At 46.6% G+C, this 26,919-nt stretch overlaps 3 protein-coding genes across 3 annotated transcripts; 1 reads left to right on the top strand and 2 right to left on the bottom strand.

Moving 5' to 3' along the window:
* Positions 1–18,405: 18,405 nt before the first annotated feature.
* LOC124683156 (calcium/calmodulin-regulated receptor-like kinase 1) lies at positions 18,406–22,285 on the top strand. Its single transcript, XM_047217726.1, has 7 exons — positions 18,406–18,805; positions 19,253–19,406; positions 19,474–19,600; positions 20,400–20,485; positions 20,571–20,642; positions 21,435–21,638; positions 21,726–22,285. Exons 1-7 carry the CDS (start codon positions 18,492–18,494, stop codon positions 22,065–22,067), a joined length of 1,299 nt encoding a protein of 432 aa, XP_047073682.1. The 5' UTR covers positions 18,406–18,491; the 3' UTR covers positions 22,068–22,285.
* A 286-nt stretch (positions 22,286–22,571) lies between these two features.
* LOC124690036 (protein DESIGUAL 3-like) lies at positions 22,572–23,637 on the bottom strand. The gene is made up of 3 exons (XM_047223482.1): positions 23,530–23,637; positions 23,133–23,338; positions 22,572–23,044 (listed from the first exon to the last, which is right to left on the bottom strand). Exons 1-3 carry the CDS (start codon positions 23,629–23,631, stop codon positions 22,858–22,860), a joined length of 495 nt encoding a protein of 164 aa, XP_047079438.1. The 5' UTR covers positions 23,632–23,637; the 3' UTR covers positions 22,572–22,857.
* Positions 23,638–24,232: 595 nt separating this feature from the next.
* Positions 24,233–26,919, bottom strand: LOC124654958 (pentatricopeptide repeat-containing protein At5g50390, chloroplastic-like). The gene is made up of 2 exons (XM_047193935.1): positions 24,864–26,919; positions 24,233–24,343 (listed from the first exon to the last, which is right to left on the bottom strand). Exon 1 carries the CDS (start codon positions 26,917–26,919, stop codon positions 24,868–24,870), a length of 2,052 nt encoding a protein of 683 aa, XP_047049891.1. The 3' UTR covers positions 24,233–24,343; positions 24,864–24,867.

Here is a 26,919-nt window from a genome sequence, read left to right as displayed (position 1 = left end):
CAAGCATAGCACCACCAAATTCCACGGTGTAGTTCCGGGTAAAAAGGCAAATTCCCTAGGCAGCATCAGACTTCCCGTGGCTTTCGGCGATGCAAATAACTTCCGCCAAGAGATGATCACGTTTGAGGTCGTGCCCTTCAAAAGCTCCTACCACGTCATCTTCGGCAGGCCCACCTACCACAAGTTTCACGCAAGAGCGTGCTACATCTACAACAAGCTCAAGATTCCGGGTCCAAAAGGTATGATTACCATATCCAGAGACTACAAGAAGGCTCATGAATGCGAGTTAGGCGAAGCCGCCTTCGCAGAGTCTGTGATATCTGGAGAGGAGCTGCAGGGCTACAGAGCCGCGGTGGATCCGACTGAGATGCAGACCACCAAGAAGCAGATCTCCGAACAGAAGACCTCGTTCAAGGCCGCGATTGAAACCAAGAAGCACGACCTCATTGTAGGCGACAACTCTAAGCAAGTTTCAGTCGGAGCCACCATGGACCCCAAATAGGAAGACGCGCTCGTCGAGTTCCTCCGCGCTAACATGGATATCTTCGCATGGCAACCTTCTGACATGTCCGGAGTACCTAGGGAACTCGTCGAGCACTACCTCAACATAAATCCGGGGGCTAAACCGGTGAAGCAAGCTATGCGACGCTTTGGAGATAAGAAGCGCCGCGCCATAGGAATGGAACTAGCTAAGTTACTAGAGGCAGGTTTTGTAGTAGAAGTTATCCATACTGATTGGGTCGCAAATCCTGTCCTTGTACCCAAAAAGAACACTGAAATACTAAGAATGTGCATCGATTACTCCGGCTTGAACAAGCATTGTCCGAAGGATCCGTTCCCTTTGCCGCGCATTGACCAAGTCATTGATTCGACGACAGGGGCGGAACTTCTGTGTTTTCTTGACGCATGTTCCGGGTATCATCAGATCCGGATGAAGAAGTCCGACCAAAAGGCGACCTCGTTCATCACCCCCTTTGGCACTTACTGCTACGTCACCATGCCCTTTGGTTTGAAAAATGCAGGTGCCACCTACCAACGTACGATGCAGCGGTGCTTGAAGGACCAAATTGGCCGGAACGTGCACGCTTACGTCGACGACATCGCGGTCATGACCCGGAAAGGATCCGACTTGATCGGCGACCTCACGAAAACCTTTGAGAATCTCCGTCGGTACAAGATGATGTTGAATCCGCTGAAGTGCGTCTTTGGCGTGCCAGCCGGAAAACTCCTTGGCTTCATCGTCTCTCACAGAGGCATCGAGGTTAACCCAGAAAAAATCAAGGCAATCCTGTGTATCAAAAGAACAACTTGTCTCAAAGATGTGCAACGACTAACGGGTTGCGTCGCAGCAATCAGTAGGTTTGTTAGCCTTCTTGGCGAGAAGGCGTTACCTTTGTACAAGCTGTTGAAGAAAACAGACAAATTTGTCTGGGACGACGCAGCAGATGCAGCGCTTAAAGGATAGAAGGAAATACTCACCTCTCCACCTATCTTAGCAGCTCCAGAAGAGTCAGAGCCCATGCTCCTTGATGTCTACGGGAGCTTCTATTCTTGTAGACAGTGTTGGGCCTCCAAGAGCAGAGGTTTGTAGAACAGCAGCAAGTTTCCCTTAAGTGGATCACCCAAGGTTTATCGAACTCAGGGAGGAAGAGGTCAAAGATATCCCTCTCATGCAACCCTGCAACCACAAAGCAAGAAGTCTCTTGTGTCCCCAACACACCTAATAGGTGTACTAGTTCGGCGAAGAGATAGTGAAATACGGGTGGTATGAATATATATGAGCAGTAGCAACGGCACCGGAAAAGTGCTTTGCCCGGGACGAGTAAACAAGCAGTAGTAACGTAGCAGTAGTAACGCGATAAAACGAGTAAACAAGCAGCGATAGCGATATTTAGGAACAAGGCCTAGGGATTAGACTTTCACTAGTGGACACTCTCAACGTTGATCACATAACAGAATAGATAAATGCATACTCTACACTCTTGTTGGATGATGAACACATTGCGTAGGATTACACGAATCCTCAATGCCGGAGTTAACAAGCTCCACAATTCAATGTTCATATTTAAATAACCTTAGAGTGCATGAAAGATCAATTCGACAAAACCAAGTACTAACATAGCATGCACACTGTCACCTTCATGCTGTGTAGGAGGAATAATACACATCAATACTATCATAGCAATAGTTAACTTCATAATCTACAAGAGATCATAATCATAGCATAAACCAAGTACTAACACGGATGCACACACTGTCACCATTACACCGTGCAGGAGGGATAAAACTACTTTAATAACATTGCTAGAGTAGCACATAGATAAATTGTGATACAAACACATTGCAATCATAAAGAGATATAAATAAGCACTTCACTATGCCATTCATAACAGTGAATAAGTATTCTGTGAAATATAGCCTAAGAGACCCACACGGTGCACACACTCGTCACCTTTACACACGTGGGACAAGGAGTCTCCGGAGATCACATGAGTAAAATTCACTTGACTAGCATAATGACATCTAGATTACAAGCATCATCATATGAATCTCAATCATGTAAGGCAGCTCATGAGATTATTGTATTGAAGCACATAGGAGAGAGATGAACCACATAGCTACCGAGTACAGCCCCGAGCCTCGATGGAGAACTACTCCCTCCTCATGGGAGCAGCAGCGGTGATGAAGATGGCGGTGGAGATGGCAGCGGTGTCGATGGAGAAGCCTTCCGGGGCACTTCCCTGCTCCGGCGGGGTGCCGGAACGGAGACTCCTGTCCCCCGGATCTTGGCTTCGCGATGGCGGCGGCTCGGAAGGTTTTCCGTATCGTGGTTCTTCGTATCGGGGGTTTCGCGACGGAGGCTTTAAGTAGGCGGAAGGGCGAGTCGGAGGGCCGACGAGGGGCCCACACCATAGGGCGGCGCGGGCCCCTCCTTGGCCGCGCGGCCCTATGGTCCGGCCTCCTCGTGGCCCCACTTCGTATGCTCTTCGGTCTTCCGGAAGGTTCGTGGCAAAATAGGCCCCCGGGACTTGATTTCGTCCAATTCCGAGAATATTTCGTTACTAGGATTTACGAAACCAAAAACAGCAGAAAACGAGCAAGCGGCACTTCGGCATCTTGTTAATAGGTTAGTTCCAGAAAATGCACGAATATGATATAAAGTGTGCATAAAACATGTAGGTATCATCAATAATATGGCATGGAACATAAGAAATTATCGATACGTCGGAGACGTATCACTCCTATACCTGGCAGCTACCAACAAAGTCATCAGTCTCGTTATCGTGGTGGAACGAAAGGAAGAAAGTCACGAGTATGGAGTCCAAAGGCCTGTCTACTACATTAGCGAGGTTCTAACGGAATCCAAGCAAAGATATCCTCACTTTCAGAAGCTAGCCTACGGCATTTTCCTAGGAAGCCGGAAGCTGAGACATTACTTCCAAGAACACCCAGTAACAGTTGTGAGCAAAGCTCCACTGTCCACGATTCTCAACAACGCTGACGCAACAGGACGCACAGCAAAATGGGGCATTGAATTATCCGCCTTCGACATCAACTACAAAGCCAGGACCGCGGTCAAATCCCAAGTCTTGGCAGATTTCGTCGCAGATTGGACAGAGGCTCCGGATGCAAATCTGGAGCCGGAACCAGAAACATGGGTCATGCACTTTGATGGATCCAAGCAGCATCAAGGCTCAGGAGCCGGAGTCACCCTGAAGTCCCCTACCGGAGAAGAACTGCAGTACGTCTTGCAGATTCACTTCGAAGCTACAAACAACATGGCGGAATACGAGGCTCTACTACACGGACTGCGCATCGCTAAGGAAATTGGGATCAAGCACATAATTTGCTGCGGAGATTCTGACCTGGTGGCACAACAAGTAGCTGGAACCTGGAACGCCAGAAACTCCGTCATGGCGGCCTATAGAGACGAAGTTGACGAGATCGCCAAGTGCTTCCTCGGATACAAAGTCAAGTACGTCAGACGCGAAGACAACGCAGCGGCAGACATGCTATCCAAGCTCGGATCCGGTAGAAAGCCAATTCCGCCTGGTATTTTCCTGGAGCGCCTGCGGATACCCTCGGTGAAGGGCGCTAACCCGGAGAACCCAGATGTGGCAGTATCTCCGGCTAGAGAAGTGATTTCTATCATTCCGACCTGGGCGCAGCCTTTCCTGGACTACCTCATCGATCAAAATTTGCCAGAGGACGAGGTCCTCGCGCGACAGATCGTCAGACGAGCAAGATCCTACACAATAGTTGATGGACAGCTCTATAAACGAAGTACAACAGGGGTATTTCTCAAATGCGTCTCTAATCAAGATGGAGTTGAGATACTCAGAGAGATCCACGCTGGGGATTGCGGGCATCACGCCGCTCCCAGATCACTCGTTGCAAAAGCCTTTCGGCTTGGATTTTACTGGCTCACAGCTAAAGAAGATGCTGATAAGTTGGTAAAAACTTGCCGAGGTTGTCAGTACTACGCTACTCAACCAAACGCTCCGGCCCAAGAGCTGAAGACCATCCCTATCACCTGGCCATTTGCGGTCTGGGGGCTTGATATGGTTGGTAAGTTAAAGAAATCATCTCCTGGCGGTTTTGAGTACCTCTTGGTCGCTATTGATAAATTCAGTAAATGGATCCAGGCAAAGCCAGTGAGAAAAGCCGATGGTGCTACGGCACTCAAATTCGCCTGCAGCCTCGTGACGAGATTCGGCATCCCACACAGCATAATCACAGATAATGGCACGAACTTCGCCCAAGGAGAACTAAAGGATTATTGTCATGACGTTGGGATCCGCCTAGACCTGGCATCCGTGGCTCATCCACAGTCCAATGGTCAGGTCGAAAGAGCTAACGGACTCCTTTTATCCGGAATCAAACCACGCCTTGAAGAACCGCTGCGTCGCGCAGCCGGAGCTTGGGCAGAGGAGCTGGACTCCGTCCTGTGGAGTTTACGAACTACCCCCAACAGGTCAACAGGATTCACTCCGTTTTTCCTGGTATACGGATCCGAAGCTATGCTCCCCTCCGACATCATCCATGATTCACCGCGAGTCTCCGCCTACAATGAAGAAACTGCTGACGAGGCCAGACAGCTATCTGTGGACTTGATCGAAGAAGCTCAGAATTTAGCAGACCAACGTTCCACCATTTACCAGCAGAAGCTCCGACGCTACCATAGTCGTCGAGTTCGGAATCGCTCGTTCATGGCCGGAGACTTGGTCCTCCGCCTTCGTCAGGTGAAAGATCATAAGTTGCAATCTCCATGGGAAGGACCCTTCATCGTCAGCAAAGTGCTTCACAACGGATCGTACTACCTCGTCGATTTCCGAGAGCTAAAGGACAGACCTGCCAATTGGCACCGGAAACGCAAACGAGAGGATCCGGATGACATTTACGATGAAACAGAACGTCCTTGGAACATTGCACAGCTACGTCCTTTCCACACTTAGCGTAGAATTACATACTTTGTAACAATATTATACATGATCAATGAAATAAAGTTTTTGCTTCACTCTATGAGTCATTTACCTCCTTTACTTGTTCATTTTTAGATCATGTATGTTTTTCCGACTAAAACCGCAGAGCTGGATGTTTCCGCCTAGGCGTGTATGAAAGTTGTGATTTTCAAAATCGTCCATTAGGACGTAAGCTTAAGTTTTCTGGTGGAAATATTTTCTGTTGCGAATTCATGGATTCCTAGTAGCGATTTCCGGCACCTTGGCTGGGGGCTTGTTTCCGCGGTTATTGACGGATCGCCATTGGGCTTCGTCGCCGCTGGCGAGCGTTTCCGGCTAAAGGTCTTCCGGCTCGCGGAAGGTCAAGCGAGTAAGCCGGAAAACATAGAAATCAGCACTTGCTTTCCAAACAAAATGAAACATGCAAATAATATTAAAGGATAGCAGGATAAGTTGTTTCCGCCCATGCATAACTGTTTCGTCCCTAGCTACTTAAGAATTTAAAGTTATATTACAAACCCTCTTGGGGCCAAAATGATGCATTGTATTTTCTGCAGGACTAAGTTTTTACTTCCCCTTAGCCGGAGAAGTTTCCACGTTGGCATCACCTTTTTCTGCGTCAGTCGGAGCTTCCTTCTCTGCGTCTTTGGCAGGTGAAGAAACATCTTCATCTTCTTCCGCTTCAGTTCCAGTCGGAGAAGCAGCGCCACCTTGGTTCTTCGAGCTTGTCCACGTATACTGGCTTCCGGATTGAGCGGGTCTGGTTTCCGCTTCGCGATCCTTCAGAAGCTCAGCTTCGAGAGGCTCGTCAGCAGGAAGAACCACCTTCTCATAGAATTCATCATGGCGGATCCTCCAAGCAATGCGCGTATCATAGCCGCTGACTGCGTCAAGCAGCGCATTGACATCAGCATCCGGAGGAACGCCAGAAGTCACCCGGTCCAGGTTCAAACTCGGATTATGCGCCAAGCACATAGCCAAAGGCATGGCAGCTGCACCCCGTGCTGAAGAGGATTGCAGGTCCACAACTAGCTCCGGAAGCAAATCCATCCTCTTGATGAGCTTGCGCACATCGCAGGTTCGGCTCTTCTTGATATTGAGGTTATGACAGATTTTCCTGGAAGCGGAGATGAGATCCTTGCAGTCTTCGCCAGCTAGCTGCAGCAGGTCATCGCGCGGGAACTGGCTCCGACGTTCCTCATCATATCCGAGTGGATCTGGAAGACGCAAGTTTTGTTAAAATACAACAAGTTACACGCAACATATGCTATCATACGAGTTTTTGAGGACATACCCATGACATCGGAATTAAGCAGGTCCCAGCAGCTCTCTGCTGTCTCCATATATTTCCGGAGTCCACCGAGCTCTTTCTGCTGCTTCTGGATGGTGTCACTGTCGGTTTGTCTCTTAAGCTCGAATTCACCTGCCTTCCGAGTAAGTTCCGAGGTTTTCTCAGCAAGCTTCTCTTCTGCCTCCGCGAGCTTCGCTTCTAGATTTTTCTGGGAGGCGCGGAGAGTTTCCAGTTCGGAGGAGGCTGCAGCGAGAGACGAGGATGCACCTACTCAAAGTTACGTAAAGCATCAAGTTCGGAAAATGCGGAACATAATCCACAAGCGTCAGATAATCGGAAACCAACCTTGAGCTTCTGACAATTGTCTTTTCAAATCCGCATTCTCCATTTGGAAGCGCTGGATTTTCTCCGCCTGGCTGATGGTTACACGACGCTGCAGCGCAATGTTTTTATGCAACTCGTAATGCAGGGCTTTTTGTTCCTGCAAAACACAGTCAGAGACGGAGTGAGTTCTGCAATAATGGTTTCAGTCTTTCTAAAGCGTTGTCGCTGGAAATTTTTTCCGCCTTCATGCTTGGGGGCTACCATGACATTTAAATCTTCCTTCAGTTTGAGTTCTCTCTAAAAATATTCAGACGCTAACTAATATAGTTTCCGCTAAAATACTTGGGGGCTACTGGGGAGTTACCTTCTGCTTGCAAACAAGCTTGTCGAAGAATCGGCAACGTTTTTCTTAAAGTCCTGGATCTCCGACGTTTCAACGTCCGGTTTGCCCCAGGCATTGTTTAGCATAGCATTGAGCAAATCTTGCTCCAACTCCAACTTTTCCGCCTCTGTTAGTTTGTTAAAAAAACTTCGTGGCGTAGGCTTTGGGGGTGGAAGTAAGGTCAGCCGGATCTCCAAAATTTTTGGGGAAAACGACCATATCACCAGCGGTGGCCTCAGCTTTGCCGGAGGAATTAACTTCTGCATCACCATGGCTTTGTCCTTCAGTTTCGTCGTTGACGGGGCCCTTGCCGCCGGAGCCGTCTCCGCCCACTCTGTCGCTGCTAACCGGAATTATTTCCGGTGGAGTGGATGCGGCGGGAGCTGGAGATCGGTCCGCGGGAGGAGGAGAGGGCTGCAGGGAAGCCTGTGGAGCGCTTGGCGGAGCTGGCGTCGGGGGACCAACATCGGGAGACTTCTTCTGCATATACTTGGTGATATGCTCCTGAACATTGGTCCGCGTAGTGGTGGGGTTCGGATTCCTGCGAGCAAGCAAAGGAAAAGTATACGTAACACAGATTACCAAAACAAACAATGCACGTTACTCGGAAACTTACGCTGCACCCGGAATATTGGGACGTGAGGGCCTTCCTGCTGTTGAAAGCATCTTAATGCGATCACGCTCCGCCTTTCTGGAGTAGAGTGGAGGTGGTTTGGTCACCTTGGGTTTCTTGGCGGAAGCCTCGCCGCTGCCTCCGGCATCGGAGCCGGAGACTTTGGCGCGTGAACGCTTTGAAGGTCGAGGAGCAGCCTTTCGGGGCATTCATTCCTCTTCCTCCTCAGGGTCCTCCGGATCCTCTTCCACCGATTCACCGCTAACAGGAACTCGGAGTATGGTGCGCAGGTTCTCCTCCGTCAAAGTATCGAGCTGCGAAAAGGGTGAGCAAAACAAGTTAAACACTTAGAAAATATGAGAAGTTAAAGGAATACAAAGGAACAAGAGCTTACCGGAGGACATTTGTCATGAGTGCTGATATCCTTAATCAGTTCCGGGACCGGTTGGCCCCGGGCAATTTTCACCAACGTCTTAAATCTCCTCTTGAGGGAGTCAACCGGAAGATCGTGGCGAGTGACCCGAAGGAGATCGTCCACCCCGGTGTAAGCGCACTCAGGCGTGCGTTGTAGCGCAAGGGCTGGATCCTCCGGGTAAACCAGCTGAGGGTGAGTTGGGCTCCGGTTAGTCCATCGTGAACTAATCAGGAAATCCTCCGCGCGGCCTTCTCCAGTATGGGCGTTTGGGCAAGCGTGGGGATGAAGCTCCAGCTCGCCAATTCTTCCGGAGGCTTGTTGCTGAAGGGCGGGAGTCCATCGTGGACGCCCGGAACTGGCGCGTTCTTCACATAGAACCATCCGGCGTTCCAGTACCGGACGGATTCGTGGGAGTCGTGAGGAGGATACATCCGACCGGAGCGGAGCATGAATGTCATACTTCCGCAGTTTAGCATGGCCTTGTCCTTCGTCTCTTTCTTCACCCGGAAAAAGAACTGCCATAATCTGACATCGGGCCGGATCCCAAGATGCCCTTCGCAAAGAGTTGCGAAGTTCGAGAGCAGGAGGTAGGAGTTGGGGCAGATGTTGTGGGGTTGGAGCCTGTACGTGTTGAGGACGGAGAGGAAGAACTCCGAACAAGGGAGCGACAAGCCGCGCTCAACCCACGCCTTTGTCATGACGCGTTCGTCCGTGTCGGGCTTGGGGATGTCGGAATCGCGTGTAAAGCTCCAATGCTCGGAGATCATGCCTTCGTTTTGAAGCTCTCTGAGCTCCGCGTCTGTGGTCTCGCAGGGCCACCATTGACCCCGCACCCCTTCACGGCTCCAGGCCTTGGAAGCCCTCTTGTTTTCCACTTCTTGTACCTTGGCTGCCATTCTAGCTTGGCCCTGTAGTTCCTCTTCGAGCTCCTGAGCTGTTGGGATCCGGCCTAGTAAAGTACTGGAAGAGGCGGAGAACGGTTGAGCAAGCCCAACGTCGGAAACATATGGTGGTAGGTACGCAATGGGATCCGGGCATATTGGTTCCACAGCACTGGGATCCGGGCTACTCGGAGAACTACCAGTGCAGTGAGGAGAACCGTGAGGCATGCTTCCGGCTGCACCCATGCAAGCTAAGTTGAGTAACCGGAAAATCTACACTACGACTACTTCTTGTTCTACAAGACCGGTGCACGTACCGGCAATGGCGCGACGGTCCGGCGAAGTTCTGGCGAGGTAGAGGTTGACGAACCGGCGGATTCGAGCCTCCGATGACCACGAATCGGCGGCGGAGCTGATTTCTTAATCAACCATAGCGATTTTGGTTCGGGGAGAGGTTTGGGGCGGCGGCGCGCGAAGCTCCCGTAAGGAAGGTTCGCCGGAGTTGAGATCCGTCGGGCAGCGCGGCGCGAGGAGGAAGACGAAGTGGTGAAGCACGGTGAAAGAATGAAGAATTACCGAGCCGTGGGGTATTTATAGGCCGCACGCGGAGATTCGGGATTCGGATCCAACGGTGGAAACGGAACGGTCGCACCGTCGGATGGATGACACGTGTCTTAGGTCAAGTGCGGTAAAACGACGTAGAGGTAACTTAACCATGCGTTCCCGAAATTTCCGGCTAAAGATTTGCATCTACGAAAAATTTAGCGCGGGAAATAAGGAAGTTGTGCGCGGGAAAATCGGAATCTCCGTTGTGATACTGATTCCGAAGACAAAGGATTTCCGGGCAGATGAATCCGGAATCAAGTTAAAAGTTTTGAAGCTCTTCGAGATTCTCTTCGGATCTAAACTAAATGAACTCGGAGGAATGATGAATCTCAGAGAACTTCGGGGGCTACTGTTGTGGGTATACTTTATGGGTATATCAACAGCATGGCCTAAATCCGGCAAGCCCGGGTGGCCCATAGTTGGTGATGAGGCATGTGGCCCATCGGGCGGCCCGATTGCTCGTAGATCCCGAAGGATGAAGTCCAGCTCGAGAACGAGAAGCCGGATCTCAACCGACCTACGAAGGAGGCCGGATCCGTGATGGCCCATGAAGTATCCGGATCCAGCACGTTCTTACGCAAAGGCGGATCCTTGACGTACACGGCAAGACATTGTACCGTAGTTAGGCGACTTGTATTCCGGCTAAGACTCTCCATGTAAACCCTAGATCTGTGCGCCTTTATAAGCCGGATCCCGGGAGCCCTAGAGGCACAACCACAACTCATTGTAACAACGCAAAAGCGCCCAGATAATTCCAGACAAGCAGCAGTAGGCCCTGTCATCGTGCAGGTGTTCCGAAGCTGGGTAAATCGCGTACCACCATCCCGTGTGCACTCCGCCCTATGGCCCCTACTTCTTCTCCCCCTCGTGAGGATCCCTCCTCCGAGGTACCGTCGAATAGGCAACGACAATCACCACTCCTATATATCACACCATTAGAATCAACCTCAACCATCAAACCCTAGTAGAACCATAATGATGAACCCTAGTACAACCTTGTGTAGCAATTCACAACACATGCTCCTATCCAACTAAACCCTATTAAAGAAATAATAAACCATCTAGTTTAAAAGCAATTAGAGATTACTTAGTGAAGCAATTGTGAAACCATAGTAAACCCTAATAGCTAATTTGTAGAACCATCTTGATAACCATCCTTTGATATGATGTTTAGAAGAAACCATAGCAATAAACCTACCAATACTTGCTATATAGAAACCCATTCCAAGTTAAGAACCAACTAGTTCTTATTAGTGAAACTAAATGAACCCAATAGTAAAACCTAGAGTTACATAGCTCCTATGTATAGTAGTTCATATTCTTATTTAACCTGTTCTTCAAAAGTTATTCTTTTGAAGTACAAATGTCAATCAAACCTTAGAAGCCTAATCCTTCTTTGAAATACTCATTATTTCTTAAAACAACATGTTCTTCAAAAGTTATTCTTTTGAAGTATAGTATAAGTAATCATCAACCATGTTCTGTAGAACTTAAAATTGACAACTGTTCTTTATATATTATTCCACCACTATTCTTTATGTGTATGATTGTTATGATGTCTGATATCACTTGGTTATGATGCTAATATAACCAAACCCTAATAAGAACCTTGTTTGAGAATCATTCTAAAAGTGCAACCAACCCTAAAGAAATCTTTACAACTCATACATCCTAAATCATCGAGATTAGGTTACGCTCGGGACGATTGCATCTCATACAATGCATTATAGCATCTTTGCTCGTTCTTTAAGCATTGTCCTTACCTGACGATGATGGTATTTCAGCATTTGGAGTTCTCACGTATCGAAGCTTTTGCCTGCATAATCTTGCAGTCAAGAAAGGCAAGTTCATCGCTTGCTCATGTCATTTGATTATTTGTATCAAACTATATGCAAAGTACTATACTTATCACTCTTGCATTAAAAAGCAAAGTAATATTTTACAATTATGAATATGACTATGTGGTGGGCAATGGAACCATGGTATGTGTTGATATGGTGGAGGTTCCATTGCATGGGTACTACTCATCTAGGACTAAGTACCAATGCCGTCCAGTGATTCTAGCGCCGTACATATCGCATTATCCATAAGATCTACAATGGCTCTGGGGAAGTCAGCTGTATCTTTTCCCTCCTGCATGCCAACAGACTGGTAGAGCTGCGGGGTGTTGGGGGCACTGCCGTAGGTTGGGATAGCCTTTTAAATCCCCATCCGTGTGTGATGACGAGCTCTACGGTCTATGATGGATTGTCCGACGTACACCGTGGGTAAAGCCGTATTATCGGGAGAAGTCTACCGGGGGTGTACGGGTGGACAAAAGGGTGGGTTTGCAGGGTCGCGGAGAAGGCAGTGATTGGCTTGGTTCTTATACTGGGCCTCACACCAAAGGAAGTGTGGACGAGGATATACTCTCGGCCGGCAACAAGGATAAGTTCTCTTATGGGGTAAAGTAACGCACCTCTGCAGAGGGTATCAAAATTGTGGCTGTCACTCCCTGTTCCGGGAAGGGAACTGCGAACGCGGCAGGAAAGGAACTCCACGAAGTTCTGTTCAACCTGTGAAGACTGACGGGCATAGTTTTCAAAATAAAATAAACCTTTTGAAGAAATATTTATGAAAACTTGCATTGGCCTATGACTTTCTGGTCTATGGCTGTAGCTAGTGCATGATACACCTATTTCCTAATATGAACTTGCTGAGTACGCTCGTACTCATTCCCTCCCATTTGAACCCCTTCTTAGATCAAGGCACAGAAGGAGAAACTACCGTGGAACTCGAAGACAAAGGAGTCAACTGCAACAAGATAAAGAATCCAATCAAAGAAGTCAATGGAGTCAACTTCAGCATTAGCTAGAGTGGAAACCTAGTCTAGCATTAGAAGGGAACCATTTCCCTAATCCTAGCACCTAAGTAGCTAGATTTCTATAGCAAGCCAATTAGCTCTTAAGCTTGAGTTAGCAATAGACTAGGAGTCGTTCTTCTGGAGTTTTATTTGAAGTTTTACCTCACTTTAAAGTAGGAGGCTGTGTTGATCTTATGTAAACAGATTTTGTATCCTTCTATAGACATACCTTGGACTCGCATATGTTTCTGTTGTACCACTCTGAGAGATGTAATATGAGTGGAACGGTGTTTCACTTGTGTTATGTCAACGACTTGTGTACTACACCATGCAGTGGTACGCTGGGTCATTTCAACAGATGGCTCCGCTAAGCTCTTCCTCGTCTTCATCTTCGTAATCATCATCGTACTCGCCTTCATCATCTCTTCGTCGACTTCCCCGCTCGACGCTAGCCCTGTCGATTCTACTCTGTGTGATGTCGTTCCTGGCATCCCCTAGTTTCTGGCGGTTGCTCGAGGTTGGCGTGGAGATCTCGATCGTCGGGGTTCCACTTCTTGCCTAGAACTATTGTGACGGCCTGGCGGTGCTGCCTCGTGTTGAGAGGGAATGTTTGGCGTTGCCACTTCCTGTCGAGAGGGGTTGTTTGGTGGTGTTGCTTCGTGCCGCGCTGCGTTACTTCGACCTGGTGGTCCTTCTTCCCGCTGAGGGCTTTCGTGACGGCGTGGGGGTATTCTCCAGGTGCTGCCTACCAACATTTAGACCAGCGATCAGGGTTCTGTGCACTTGTGCTCGCGGACCATCCTCTGGTTGTGTTGTCATCAAAAATGTTTGAGCGGCCACAATCGCTACTTGCGGCTTTGTCGGGTGCAGGTTTCTTCTCGAGTCGTAAGTCATGAACGATACATCGAGGCCTCTAGTCATTCGTCGCAGTTCATCTTCTAGCATCCTGTCCAACTGAGATGAAGCTCTTCGGTTGCGATTTCCTGCTCCCGATGTTGCTGCTCCTGCTCCCAAGCTTCTGTTTCCTGTGGAACTCAGTTCAGCGCGCCGATGGCTAGACGCATCGGATCTTTTCTTCCTCGCATCGAGTTCTTGTCTCAGCCTCCTTAGTTCCCTTTTACCCTTGTAAAGAAAGTACCTGTATGCCAGGAGATTTTCTCGGGTTGCATCCTCATTCAAGAAACCTCCACGTGCGATAGCGACCTGTGCCTTGTTCCAGGCTTCGCGTGAGAGCTCCACTAGAGGCCTCCCGCACCCGCGCTCCGCACCAATGTGCGGGATATTGGTTCCATCTCTGTTGGTTCTGTTGCCGACGTTAGCTCCACCATCATTATTTGTTATGTTGTCACGTTCAGGTGGTGAGCGCTGCTCGCTTGGCGTGTGGCTCCGCCCTTCAGATTAAGGCGAGCAAAATCGAACTTTGGGTTTCCATGTTCATCCCGCTCTTCTTCCTCATCGGTTACGTCCTCAAGTTCTCCATCGATCCAAGTTATGTCCACCATACACACATGATGACGTGCTAAGTAAGCTTTATTAGGGTGTATTTGAAAGTATTATCACTAGTGTTTTGGGTGAAAACACCTCCTTCACCTAATCCCCTCAAACCCTCCTTGATCCTAATTTCCTACAAACCCTCTCTTAAACAACTAAGTCGTAGAATGAGCCAGCTACCAAAATGCTAGGAGTGTATATAGAGTTTCAATTTATACTGTTTTAGAGGGTTTCACGGGGATAATTGGGGCGCATACCTTCCAAAACTGGCCTGACGAACAGTTCAGCCGAAGATTATGGGGATCACGGGCTAGCCCTCCAAAAATTGTGTGCCATAACAAGGCATGACGTGCATCACCTCGAGGGAGGGCGCGGAGGCAGGGCAGTATATTTTTTTTTTAAAAAAAACTAAATCTAAATGTGCTAAAGGTGACCTCACAAACTCTCTCTCTTAAACCGTTGAAAGGGATACATGGATAGATTTGAGAAAGCTAGGAATGGACCGACCAATCCATTTGGAGGAACACTAGGCATGGGCTGATGGATCGGTCAATTGCGATGCAACTTGCAGTATACCGTACCACCGCCGTAGCATCCATGATACATGCACATGGATTGATGGATATGCCATGGGTCATGTGTGTACGTATAAGGAAAATTGAGGTAGGTATATAAGTACGTGCCCCTTGCGTGCTTAGGCAGGTCAAGCATCCGTGCATGTGTACTTCTAACGACCATGTGATCGATCAAAGGCTAAACTAAATCTGCCAAAGACTTTCTCTCATACAGTCATACAAATAGCCGAAACGTACTCCGCCGAAATAAATAACTCAGTTTTGTATAGGCGCCGATGTATCTGGATGTATTTCAGTATACAGATATATCTATATAAGTGAAGTCACGTATTTACTGAACAGAGATTGTATTAGCTTCAACCGGCATATACAGAACACATAACTAATATTACCTCCGTTCCAGAATATAAGCATTTATCACATAATTGTTATCATTGTATTTGTCCAATATATATCATTGGACTGTTTCGTGTAAATTTTTGTAAACCTCCACTTTCGTGGTGGATACTGGGTGGATCTCACTTATTTTTTGGAGAATGGATCTCACTATCTCAGCTTTTGTGATTCGTGGGCGTTAATTAATTCGCCAAATCAAAATGGGTCGTACAGGATAGAGGGTACAGCAGCACCCAGCGGGACAGTTTCCGGACTTGCCGCCACGGCCCATTACCCAGCAAGTACACCGTCACATTATTTTGTTTCTGTCCATGTCAATGACACGCGGACCCAGAGAGTGTCTGGGCCCAGTCGTCAGTGATGAAACCGGACCAAATGCATGACGTGGCCCTTTACTTTGATCCACCGGCTCACTGCTGTCGGGGAAGAAGTCAACAACAACCAAACGAACCTGGTGGACATGAGATGGAGGGCACTTTGGTCCTTTTATATGTGCCAAGTGCCATGGGCCCCATGGCAGCAGAGCTGTGTTGAGCTCACGTCTCGAGAATACTTAAAATTCTTCGATTTTGCAAACTTTTCCTTCCTTTTCCCCTTTTTCTTTCTCTACAATCGAGAAATTAATCTGCTTTGTCAAGGCTATGGTATGTAAGATATTTATTGATTAACTGTGCGGTTCATCCAATCGGCAGGAGGCAATTGCGCCCCATACCCTACCCTAATCGTATATCCTTTGGTAGCATGTGACATATTGTTACATTGAAGAACTTATCAACATGCTTACATTGTTAGAGAGAAATCCCCACACAGTATATAATGTCACATCGGACCCATGGACATTTAGAGCAAGGCCGGATCTCATATCTTCTCAGCCTGAGCATCCGCTTGCCAGCAGTGCTCTTGCTTGTGTTGCACGACTTTTTGCAGTAATTTTATTCAGAAAAAACTAACACATTAAGTATGTTTGCCTATTCTCCAAGAAGTCTTTGGGTCCACAAGAGCACTATTCTAAAAATCGTCCGAGATGTCGATTTATCGGCCGATTTATCGTGAATCGGGTGGTAACCGATAAGATTTTGGCATATCGGCCAGTTTATCGCTCCACCGATATTTCGGCCGATTTTCTGTATGAGAGCCGATATTTCGTCCGATTTTCGCTCTCATGGCCGATATTTCAGCTGATTGTTAGAGAAATTTCAATGACATTTGGTATGGCAGTCGATATTTTCATCCTATGGTTTTGTAGAATTGTGCATTAGCTAAAATTTTCCATTATTATTGATTCAAATGCAAGGAATCAAGGTAGTACTTATGTGCAATGCTTAAATATTATTTTTTGCATAGCATATTATAGAAAATTTAGTGTCAAAAATTAGGATTTACAAAAAAAATAAGCTGATAAATGGCCGACCGATAAAATCGATTAATCGGCCGATAAGCTATTAATCTTCTTTTTAAGGCCGACCGATAAGTTAAGATTAACGATTTCTTGAACATTGCACAAGAGTAATCACAAGAACCTTAACCTCAACCAACTTGATCGGCCGTTGGCTCTTTGACCTCAACATGAGAGGTTACTGGATGAGCAAATCGTTTGATCCTTTGATGCCCCTGCTTGTGTTACAAGATTTCTACACTAATTTTATTCAAAACCTAAAATATTAAACATGTTTGTGCATGCTTCGAGAAGTTTTTTTGGATCCGCTAGAGTGATGGCAAGAACTTTACCTCAACCAACTAGTGATCGACCATTGGCTCTTCGACGTCAACATGAGAGGTTATTGGATGAGCAGACTCGTGCATTTGGATTGGGAGATAGCGGTGAGAGACCAATGACCGTCAAGGTATAACCCTCTGAAAATAGCATATGTGTTTTTGTATGATGGCATTGTGCCGGAAATACCGAAATATTTACATTTGCTAATACCAGGCCGTAAAGACTACTATGAATCCCACTAAGAGGACTATGAATTAATTTGAACTTAGGGACAATTACATAACTACCCTCAAGGCTCAAGCCCTCTCTGCTCGCTCTTTTTTCGAACTTGCCTTTTCTTTTCCTTTTTCTCCCTTTCCCTTTGCTTTATTCTGCACAGGAAGTTACACTCTCGAAAGTCGTCTTTCTCTCACCTCTCTTGGACACCAAGCCAACACCAAATCTTTCTGGACCTATTCCAACCCAATCCGTCGGCATTACCCGCTGGGATCGCCGCGACCATAGATCGCTGCCCGGAGCCGACCCGAACAAGCGCGGATTCGCCCGCCCGCGGCTCCATCTGCTCCCGCATTCGGGTAGTCCGCTCCGGTACGTTTCTTTGATTCGGTTTCTTGATCTTTGGATTAGCACGAGCGGTTCCGCGTTCGTTTCATCGGTTCGGACGATCTTTTCTTGGGTTCGTAGTTCTTCCGCCAGTTTCTGTTTTGCTATTCTAGGCATATACTGTTCGTTGCAACGTCTCCCCGGGTTTATTGATTTTTATAGTGTTCAGGGTGGGAAGTGTTGTTCTCGATTCCAAAGTAGAAGTTCACACCCCCTCAAAAAAAGTGAAAGTTGACACATTTGCGATTCGTATTGGCGATTTTAGTGTTTGTGGAGATTGGCGTTTGGGGCATCAGCCATCAGGTGACATGATCGGAGTTCTTAGGATGGAAAGTTCCCCAAATTTTTGGTATTGCTATATAACTGCAGTGGGGAAATTATATGGGTCCTTAGAGTTGCGCCTATTTTTTTTTTCATATGACCAACTAGTCTGATTTTTATGTAGAGTAGTAAATTGAGATATATTCTGTGTGGTATTAATGACAATTAGTTCAGGACAAAAAGGTTCTAGTACTCCAATTTCGCAGTTTGGAAGTTAGTTCACCAATAATATCCACCGTCCACGTCTAATATGTCTTCACGTAGATAAATTAGTTCTTAAATTTGTGTCTTACCAGCGGTGTCCCAGTGGTTCTTAAAATCTGATGTTCTGATGTGACATCAGTTGAGATGGCAAAGTCTCCCTAAAGATTGCATTTCCATTTCATGATGTTGACCCGGAAAGCCACCTAATGCGTGAAGCCACATGGTGTCACTGTTCAAGGCCTCCACTTTACTATTCCTTATACTTGTTGGCAGGGCAGATAGAGCTGTTGGCTTCCTTCCTCGTCAGAGCTTCCATGAGGTGGATGCAAATGTTCTAGGTGCTAGGATCTGCATCTGAATTGGGGAGAATGAATGGGGTTTCTGAAGGTTTGATCATCGGTACAACGGTTGGTGTTGTGATAGGGCTGCTGCTTGCTGTTGGAATACTCCTGTGCATGAGGTATCGGCGGTCTCAGGCGCAAATAAGGAGTAGTAGCTCAAGGAGGTCATCATTGGTTCCCATTCGTGCAAATGGTGTTAATACATGTGCGGAGCTCTCGAACTCAACTACAGGGCAGGATTCACCGAGGGAGTTTGAAGATCGTGGGGTGTCTATGTGGACTGAAGGGCCTGGAAGGAAGAGCCTAATATCAGCTTCTGGGATACCCAAATATTTGTACAAGTATGTTTCCTTGCTTTTTCTTTGTTCTTATGGTTGCAACATTTATAGCTGTATAACTAATTGGGCCCTACGTCATTTGCTTTCAAGTAATTGATCTAGTTTTCGTGGTCGGTTCTGAAAAGAAGTTCGTGTCAATCTGTCATTGGTTTGTTACATCCTCCTTTGACTTCTATATGTCTGGACCTACCAACTACAATGGGATAAGATAATGATGGTTGGTTTGTACTGAGAGAATTGGACAAGATATATAAGTCAAACATATATCTACGATATGTTCCCTATCATTCACTCATGTTTCTTTTGTAAGGTATTGTCTCATGTTTTGCTAATTGAAGTATGATCATGAAATTGTGTCTTGTACGTAACTTAGATAATTTAATTATGATCACGAAACTGAGTCTTCTTCTAGTTTAAATTAATCGTTCAGCATTATTTTCTGTTGTCTAGGGAACTGCAGAAGGCTACCAGCAATTTCACAACACTATTGGGCCAAGGAGCCTTTGGTCCTGTTTACAAAGCTAATATGTCATCTGGTGAGATACTGGCTGTTAAAGTACTTGCTAACAATTCAAAACAAGGTGAAAAGGAGTTCCATAATGAGGTAAGCTACTGTTTATAGATGATTAGAAACGGGCATGCCTGGTAATTTGATGGATACCTAATTTCAGGTCTTACTTCTCGGGCGATTGCACCACAGGAACCTGGTGAACCTGGTCGGCTACTGTGCTGAAAAAGGGCAACACATTCTGTTATATGCGTACATGCCTAATGGGAGCCTTGCATCACACTTATATGGTATTCAACTATTTATTTTCTCCGTTTGGAAACTGTAGAACTTCATTTAGAGTACTCCTTAGTCCTTACAGTAATTACTTGGGCACATTTGTGCTTGGTTGCTACCATAACTCTGTTTTAATTTGAACGTGGTACAGAAAGGACTTTTAATTTTGTAAGAACTCGGTGATATGAAACTCATCAAGTACAATTAGCATATCTGAAAAGTCTTGAAAATGCATTAATGTTTGATACTTTCTCCCTTTTAACTTGATAGTTCTTGATCACTGAGAAAAATAACCACCACCCTTTTTTTGCGGTCTTTTAGCTGATTTTATCAGATAAAGAACACCAGTGGTTTTCATATGAATTAAGTCAATAGACACCATAACTCTGTTTTAATTTGAACGTGGTACAGAAAGGACTTCTAATTTTGTAAGAACTCGGTGATATGAAACTCATCAAGTACAATTAGCATATCTGAAAGGTCTTGAAAATGCATTAATGTTTGATGCTTTCTCCCTTTTAACTTGATAGTTCTTGATCACTGAGAAAAATAACCACCACCCTTTTTTTGCGGTCTTTTAGCTGATTTTATCAGATAAAGAAGACCAGTGGTTTTCATATGAATTAAGTCAATAGACAATACTTAAGCTTTGTTACTATGCTTGCGTAGTATCCTTGAAAAACTATTGATGTGATTTTCCTTGTCAATCCATCTTCTGCAAGAGACTATACCTACAGGCTACAGCCAGAATTTCACATGTTACATTTAGGTACTACTTATTTGGTTTTGTTTCTGAAGACATTTGTGATTCAGGTGAAAACAATGCACCATTGAGGTGGGATTTGAGGGTAAACATAGCTCTGGATGTTGCTAGGGGTTTGGAATACCTACATGATGGGGTAAGCTGTTGTGACGCATGTATTTGAAGCATGGTCCATGATGAAATGCCAATACATTACTTCATCTGGCTTAAGTTTAGTGCAGGCTGTCCCTCCGGTAGTTCATCGAGACATCAAATCACCAAACATTCTACTGGATCAGTCGATGCATGCTAGGGTATGTTGTACATCTCTGTTATTCGTCTTAGTATCCATGATTTTTTAAACACTTGTATCCATCACCTCTGGAGCAGTTCCCCTTATCTGTTTTTCAGTTTGTATATCTGTAATTCTTAACTTGTACTGCCGACATTTGGTTTGTACTTGACGCTGGATACGGCCATACACTGAAAGCAGCATCAGGACTCTGTTTGTGCTGTTGTATGTTGTCTTCATTTGTCCTTTATCTGCAGGGCTTTGACTTCGGATACCAACTTATTAATGTATAGAAACACAATCAATATATTAGCATACTTGAGATTAAGAAAATCCACGAAACATTTATACTTAATCAACCTGTTTCTAAAATACCCTATTTTTCTTGTAAATACACATAAAGAGAACTAAGAGTGCTCAGTTGGCTATAGATGAGAGTACATGCCCAGCCCACCCACGTTCAAGGCCTATCCTCCATGGGTCGTGCTCATGGTGTCTTATTCTAATTAAAATGCCATGGGTGCTAGTGCCTGTTGGTTGAGTTTTTTTTTTATGTATAAAAGTATACATCAGGAGCCTTCTGCTATTTTTCTAGAAAAGGGAAGCTTTATTATACACATCAGCAATTAGATGAGCCTTTGTTTATTAAGACACATAGGACTTTTCTGATATTTGGTGAATGGTGATTATGTGAACAACTCTACGTTTATGTCAGCTCAAATAGGTTTTCTTGCACATCATTACCTCTGTTGCCTTTATGTCTGAAACTTCTGTTCCTAGGCCTGACACATGAGGAGCATTCTTTGTTGGCCAGGTTGCTGACTTTGGATTGTCAAGAGAAGAAATGCTTACTCGAAATGGAGCCAACATACGTGGAACTTATGGATATCTTGATCCGGAGTATGTGTCCTCGCGATCATTCACAAAGAAGAGTGATGTGTACAGCTACGGTGTTCTGCTATTTGAACTGGTTGCTGGCAGAAACCCTCAACAAGGTTTAATGGAATATGTTGAGCTTGTAAGGAAGTCCACCTTCACTTATTTTGTAGAATTTAGTTTGTGAGACTCTAATGTTAATGCTAACTACAATGCAATCTATGACCAGGCTGCAATCAATGCTGATAGCAAGAGTGGGTGGGAGGAAATCGCAGACTCCAGGCTAGAAGGCGCATTTGATGTGGAGGAGTTCAATGACATGGCTGCTGTGGCTTACAAATGTGTAAGCCGCGTGTCCCGGAAGCGCCCGTCAATGCGAGATGTTGTCCAGGCACTGATCCGAGTGGCGAAACACAGCCGCAGCAGCAGGAATCATCACAGTAGGAAGCTTCCAGTGGGAAGGACGGATGGCGAATCTTGTGACCTTGAGGCATCCGAGGGTCAGTCATCTGCCTCTGGACATCAGAGACAGGAATCAGTTGGAAGTGTCTCTGAACTTCCGGATGTCTGACTGAAACGAACAAAGCATTCACCTACTGGTGTTCCTGGCTAACTTTCTCTTCTTTCGATTTGTGCAATTCTTCAGTTTTGTTGATATGAAAAGTACTAGGGTCAAGCATGGAACTAGTGGTTAGGGAGGTGAAGCATTGAGCAGTTTTGTGTTTGGTGAGTGCTGACTGACGTCAAGGGCTGTCAATAGTAACTGTGTTGTATAGACCTGCACTGTAAATGGAAGCAGATTGTTACCATCATCTAGTCTACATGTTGTCCTGGATAGTGTGCTGCTTTAGTTCTTTCATAGAGCAAATCTGTTCTGGGAAGAAGGTTAGCTTGGGCCTAGGAAAAGGTTGGATTCATTTTAAAAGGGCTAAAGGATCAGTTTTTATCTACCGAAAATGGATAAATTTGATTCAGTGCTTTGTCATATCAAAACTTGCCAGAATTCCGTCGGTCTACTCTGAGCTGTTTTATAGCACTTGCCAGAATTTAAAATAAACATAAGAATTTGCCAGAATTTAAAATTAACATATGAATTTGCCGAAAGTTCATCAGATTTTTGTTTGGCAAGCATTTACAATAAACAATGACAGATCAGTCAAACCACAATAATATTCCATTTTGTGCAACTTTCATACAAGATGGAGCCAGATGCTTCCATAAGTTGTAGAAGGGGTAAAAGGTCGAATCACAAACTGAAAGATACGAAAGAACAAAGGCAAGGAAAGAATGGTGATATCCTGTGAGAAAGTATCAGACTGTATGATCTCTCGGCCGGAAGCATAGCGCCTATGCTTACTGGCCTAACGAATTTCATGGGCTGCTGCGGTGGCAGTGACATAGTACGCGATGGTGATCCCCGCATGGACGAAGCACATGATCCCTCCGAGGGCCAGGGTCTTGCCGTGCACAAACCCACACGATGTTTTCGACTTGGAGTTGGACATGGCCCCAGCAAGCAGCAGCGAGAACCCGACGATGAGCGCGATCCTATTTGTTCATCCAACAATAGTTATTAGTCATAAATCCTTATATGCAGATTTGCAAAATATTTTTTTGAAGGTGAGAGCGAAGTTACCATGAGAGAACTATGAGAGTTGCTGCGAGCTTCCTGTTGATGGATGCCCGGATGAACTCCACCTGAGAGCAGATGCAGGCACAGCCACCGAGGAAGTTGGCCACTGCGTGAGCAACTACCAGCAGCACTGCCGCCGCGAGCCCTAGCTGGTATGCTTTATACACCGGTTTCTCGCACTGGATGAAGAGCACCGTTACTTTTTTAGTCTGCCAACAAGATCAAATAACAAGTGTCAGACAAAACTATTGTTACAAGCACCTGTAACTATGCAATAACAACCATCAATGAAGGTATAGCTTCAATAGCTGAAAACATCAGTTTAAACCAACCTTTATTTCAAAGTTGTACATTTCATGAAGAAAACATGAGAAAAATTATCAATATCATGCAACAGTACCTTGTTTTGCGCAGCCTGAGCCTGAAGTCCTAGTATGCCAGCAGTGATATCCAGGGCTAAAACCAACACGCAGACAATGACAGCAGCTACCATTTTTGCCATCTTGTATTCTCAAACTTCTCCTCAGCTGAGTGAAGTTATGGGAGGAAGGATTGCCTGCTTACAATGAAGGAAGTCGTGGCCCTATTTATTGCTAAGCACTGAATAAAGAGATCAGAGCAAAAGTGCAGCAGGAGAATTTTCTCCAACTATGACGCAGTTAGAAACAAGCTGTCAAAAGATGCTCAAAGTGTTATACTTTCCTTCGATCCTTTGTTGCACCTGAGCTTTATTCCTTCCTTACAGTACACAAATAAATATTGGCATCTCCAGTATGAATGCCAACCCATCACATATTCAGGCTACTTTTGCAGATTCTTCTTTAACACAAGGTTTGTAAAGCTAGTGGAAGACTGGAAACAGAGGGAAAAGTATCAACCTAATTTGCTCAAAGAAAACAATCTTCTTAGCACGTCATAAAGGCCAACTTTTCAAAGAGTGATCAGAGCATATAAAAAGTTACTCACAAAGACATGCAAACAAGTTTAGACGGCAGTAAAATGACAAGGAAAAACAAGGAAAAAAAGCATACCAATGAGAACCAAACTCGTACTTCACTATTTCAAAATCTGAAAGATAAGCTTACCAAGCCTTTCATCATGATTAATGAAGCTTCTCCAGTCCAGAGCTGGCTTCAGTACTTTTGAGTGATCAGCCATCGGCAAATTTTGTTTAGCACAACATACTATAGGATAACAACTGCTCAACATGCAACCTAAGCATAAGATATTTAATCAGACATATTATCACATATACTAAAACTAGCAAAAGTCTACACACAAATGTGCGGTCAGATGCTACAAGTTACTAAGTGAAGTTCTATTGGTTTTAACTTTGGTTATAAGCCATAGCAGTTATCATTTTTCTATAATAAATTGATAAATCTGAATATTCAAGAACAAATATGACAAAGCAAAGACTTTTAACAAAATCTCATAAAAGCAGAAATTAACAAACAGTGGAAACAATGCCAACAGCCAGGTACGCCATGTTCGAGTGTCACACTACAGTAACATGTAAAATCAGGGAATAACTTGTAGGTCACTGTAACACCTCTGGTATGGATTTCACATTCGATACTTTAGAAACTGATGAAAAGGGAGTGCATTTGCTGCAGGTTACTCAATAATTGTTTGGTTTTAATTCCATCAAATTGCAGCGCAGGCCTAGATTCACAAGGAATTAGCATGTCTTTGGATAACGCCAAGGTGGATTAATCATTCAGTTGGACATACCTAGTTACCAGTAGTCACCACAAGAGCATGTTCCAAGTTTGAAGTGATGAAACCTGCTAGCATCTCTTACAGTAATCTCTCTCTTTGCAACTTGTGACACAAATTTGATAACCTTGTGGCAGTCACGACATAACCGATGGTTTTGGTTGATCGTCAAGGGAGCAGATGGAGATGTGCTGATAAGGCCAAAAGCAACCGCAAGTTTTTCACTATGGTAAACTTTCAATGTCTCCTGCTCATCAGGAAGAATATCTGGGAGCAATTCATCATCTTCACTGACATAACCCAGTTCTTTTATCTCCTCCATTAATGTATCTAGCCTCCGGTAAATTTCTGAACTTTTTGGGCTGAGACGATCATCAAAGAAAAACCTGTGATCTTTTTTCTTGACTGTGATCCAGCTACAAGCAGCACCCATATGTAACCCTGCCTTCTTTAAGGTGTTAACTACAGTCAAAGCTTCATCATGTTTCCCAGAGCTAATATACAAGTTGAGAAGCACAATGTAATTGTTCACTTTCTGAGGTTCCATCGCCAAGAGCTGCTCCGCGGCTAATCTAGCAAGCTGAATATTCTTGTTGATCCTACAAGCAGTGAGCAAGGCTCCCCACATGTTGGCGGTTGGGGCGAACGGTGCTTTCCTTATCATCGAATAGGCTTCATCTAGCAGCCCCTGCCGGCCAAAAAGCTCGATAACACAAGCATAGTGCATCGCACGTGGTTTCGTTTTCGGGTTATGAGCCATCAACTGGAAGATCCTCTTCCCTCTGTCGATAAACCCAGAAAACCTGCACGCATTTAGCACTCCCAGAAACGTCACGTGGTTTGGAGCAATCCCTTCCGCTAACAGCCTTTCAAACATCTCAACAGCCTTGGCCCCCATGCCGTGGTAGCCATACCCCGCTATCAGAGCGTTCCAGGAGACGAGGTTCCTGCTGGGCATCCTGTCGAAAACATGCCTCGCGTCTTCCATCCGCCCCCACTTGCAGTAGAGATCAACGAGCGCTGTGTTCCCGACGATGTCCATCTGCAGCCCGCTCTGAATCAGGCCAGCGTGCATCTGCCTGGCATGCTCCAGCAAACCCAGCCTGGAGAAAACGCCGAGCATCGTCGAGAACGTGAACTGGTCCAGCTGGACGCCGCTCCCGCACATGTCGTGGTAGAGGTCCAGCGCCTGGTCGCTGCGGCCGTGGAGCAAGTACGCCGCCAGCATCGTGTTCCACGCCACGACGCTTCTCCAAGAAGGTATCATCCCGTCGAACACCCGCCTCGCCTCGTCGACGTGACCGCACTTGCTGTACATGTCGATGAGCGCGCACAGCAGGTACTGGTCCTCGCACGTCCCCATCTTGGCGACGCAGCAGTGGAGCTCCCGTCCGGCGTGCACTGAGGATAGTACCGTGGCCGCGCGGACGGCCACCACGAGCACTCTTGGTCCAGCAGCGGTCGGTCCTGTCTCGTCGCAGAGCTCCCTGAAGAGTGTCAGGGCGGCGCGGGGGCGCTTCCCGTCGACGAGCCCGCCCATCATGACCCCCCAGGTGACCCGGCTACGGGCCGGCATTCCGTCGAACACCTCGCGCGCCTCGGCGAGCATCCCGCACGTTAGGAGCATCCCCAGCACCCGGTTCCACATGTACTGGTCGGGCCGGAACCCGGCGCTCTCCATGTGCCAGAGCACCGCCGCCGCGTCCCCGGCCTCGCGGAGCGCCGAGGCGGCGGTCACCAGCGCGTCGTAGGTGGGCGGCGGCAGGGCCGCGAAGGGCGCCCCCGCGCGCGCGTCCCGGAGCGCGTCGCAGGCCTCCCGGTGCCGCCCCGCGGCCACCAGCTGCTCGATGGCGGCGCAGAGGGCGGGGAGGTCGAATGGGGTGCTGCTCCGCCTGCGCCGGTGGAGCGGCGCCGGCCGCGGGAACTGCGGCCGGGGTTTTAGAGACTGGGGTTCGACCACCGAGCATGCGGAGACGGTGCTGGCCGTCGCCGTCGCCGTGGCTTTGGTGGGGTGGGTGGCGGCGCGCGGGTGGAGCGGGAGGCTGCGGAGGGGCGTGCGCTGCAGCTCCAT

Source organism: Lolium rigidum, chromosome 1 (genome assembly GCF_022539505.1).
Source record: "Lolium rigidum isolate FL_2022 chromosome 1, APGP_CSIRO_Lrig_0.1, whole genome shotgun sequence".
NCBI classification, from domain to species: domain Eukaryota; kingdom Viridiplantae; phylum Streptophyta; class Magnoliopsida; order Poales; family Poaceae; genus Lolium; species Lolium rigidum.
This window is presented reverse-complemented; position numbering and strand designations above follow the sequence as displayed.

Excerpts from the sequence above, each read along its gene's own strand:
- LOC124654958 (XM_047193935.1), bottom strand. The coding sequence starts at position 26,919 with ATGGAGCTGCAGCGCACGCCCCTCCGCAGCCTCCCGCTCCACCCGCGC.
- LOC124690036 (XM_047223482.1), bottom strand. The coding sequence starts at position 23,631 with ATGGCAAAAATGGTAGCTGCTGTCATTGTCTGCGTGTTGGTTTTAGCC. Across the intron at positions 23,339-23,529 it reads CTCAGGCTGCGCAAAACAAG|ACTAAAAAAGTAACGGTGCT; the intron begins GTACTGTTGCAT and ends TCTTGTTGGCAG. Across the intron at positions 23,045-23,132 it reads ACTCTCATAGTTCTCTCATG|GATCGCGCTCATCGTCGGGT; the intron begins GTAACTTCGCTC and ends ATGAACAAATAG.
- LOC124683156 (XM_047217726.1), top strand. The coding sequence starts at position 18,492 with ATGAATGGGGTTTCTGAAGGTTTGATCATCGGTACAACGGTTGGTGTT. Across the intron at positions 18,806-19,252 it reads ATACCCAAATATTTGTACAA|GGAACTGCAGAAGGCTACCA; the intron begins GTATGTTTCCTT and ends TCTGTTGTCTAG. Across the intron at positions 20,643-21,434 it reads ATCAGTCGATGCATGCTAGG|GTTGCTGACTTTGGATTGTC; the intron begins GTATGTTGTACA and ends TTTGTTGGCCAG.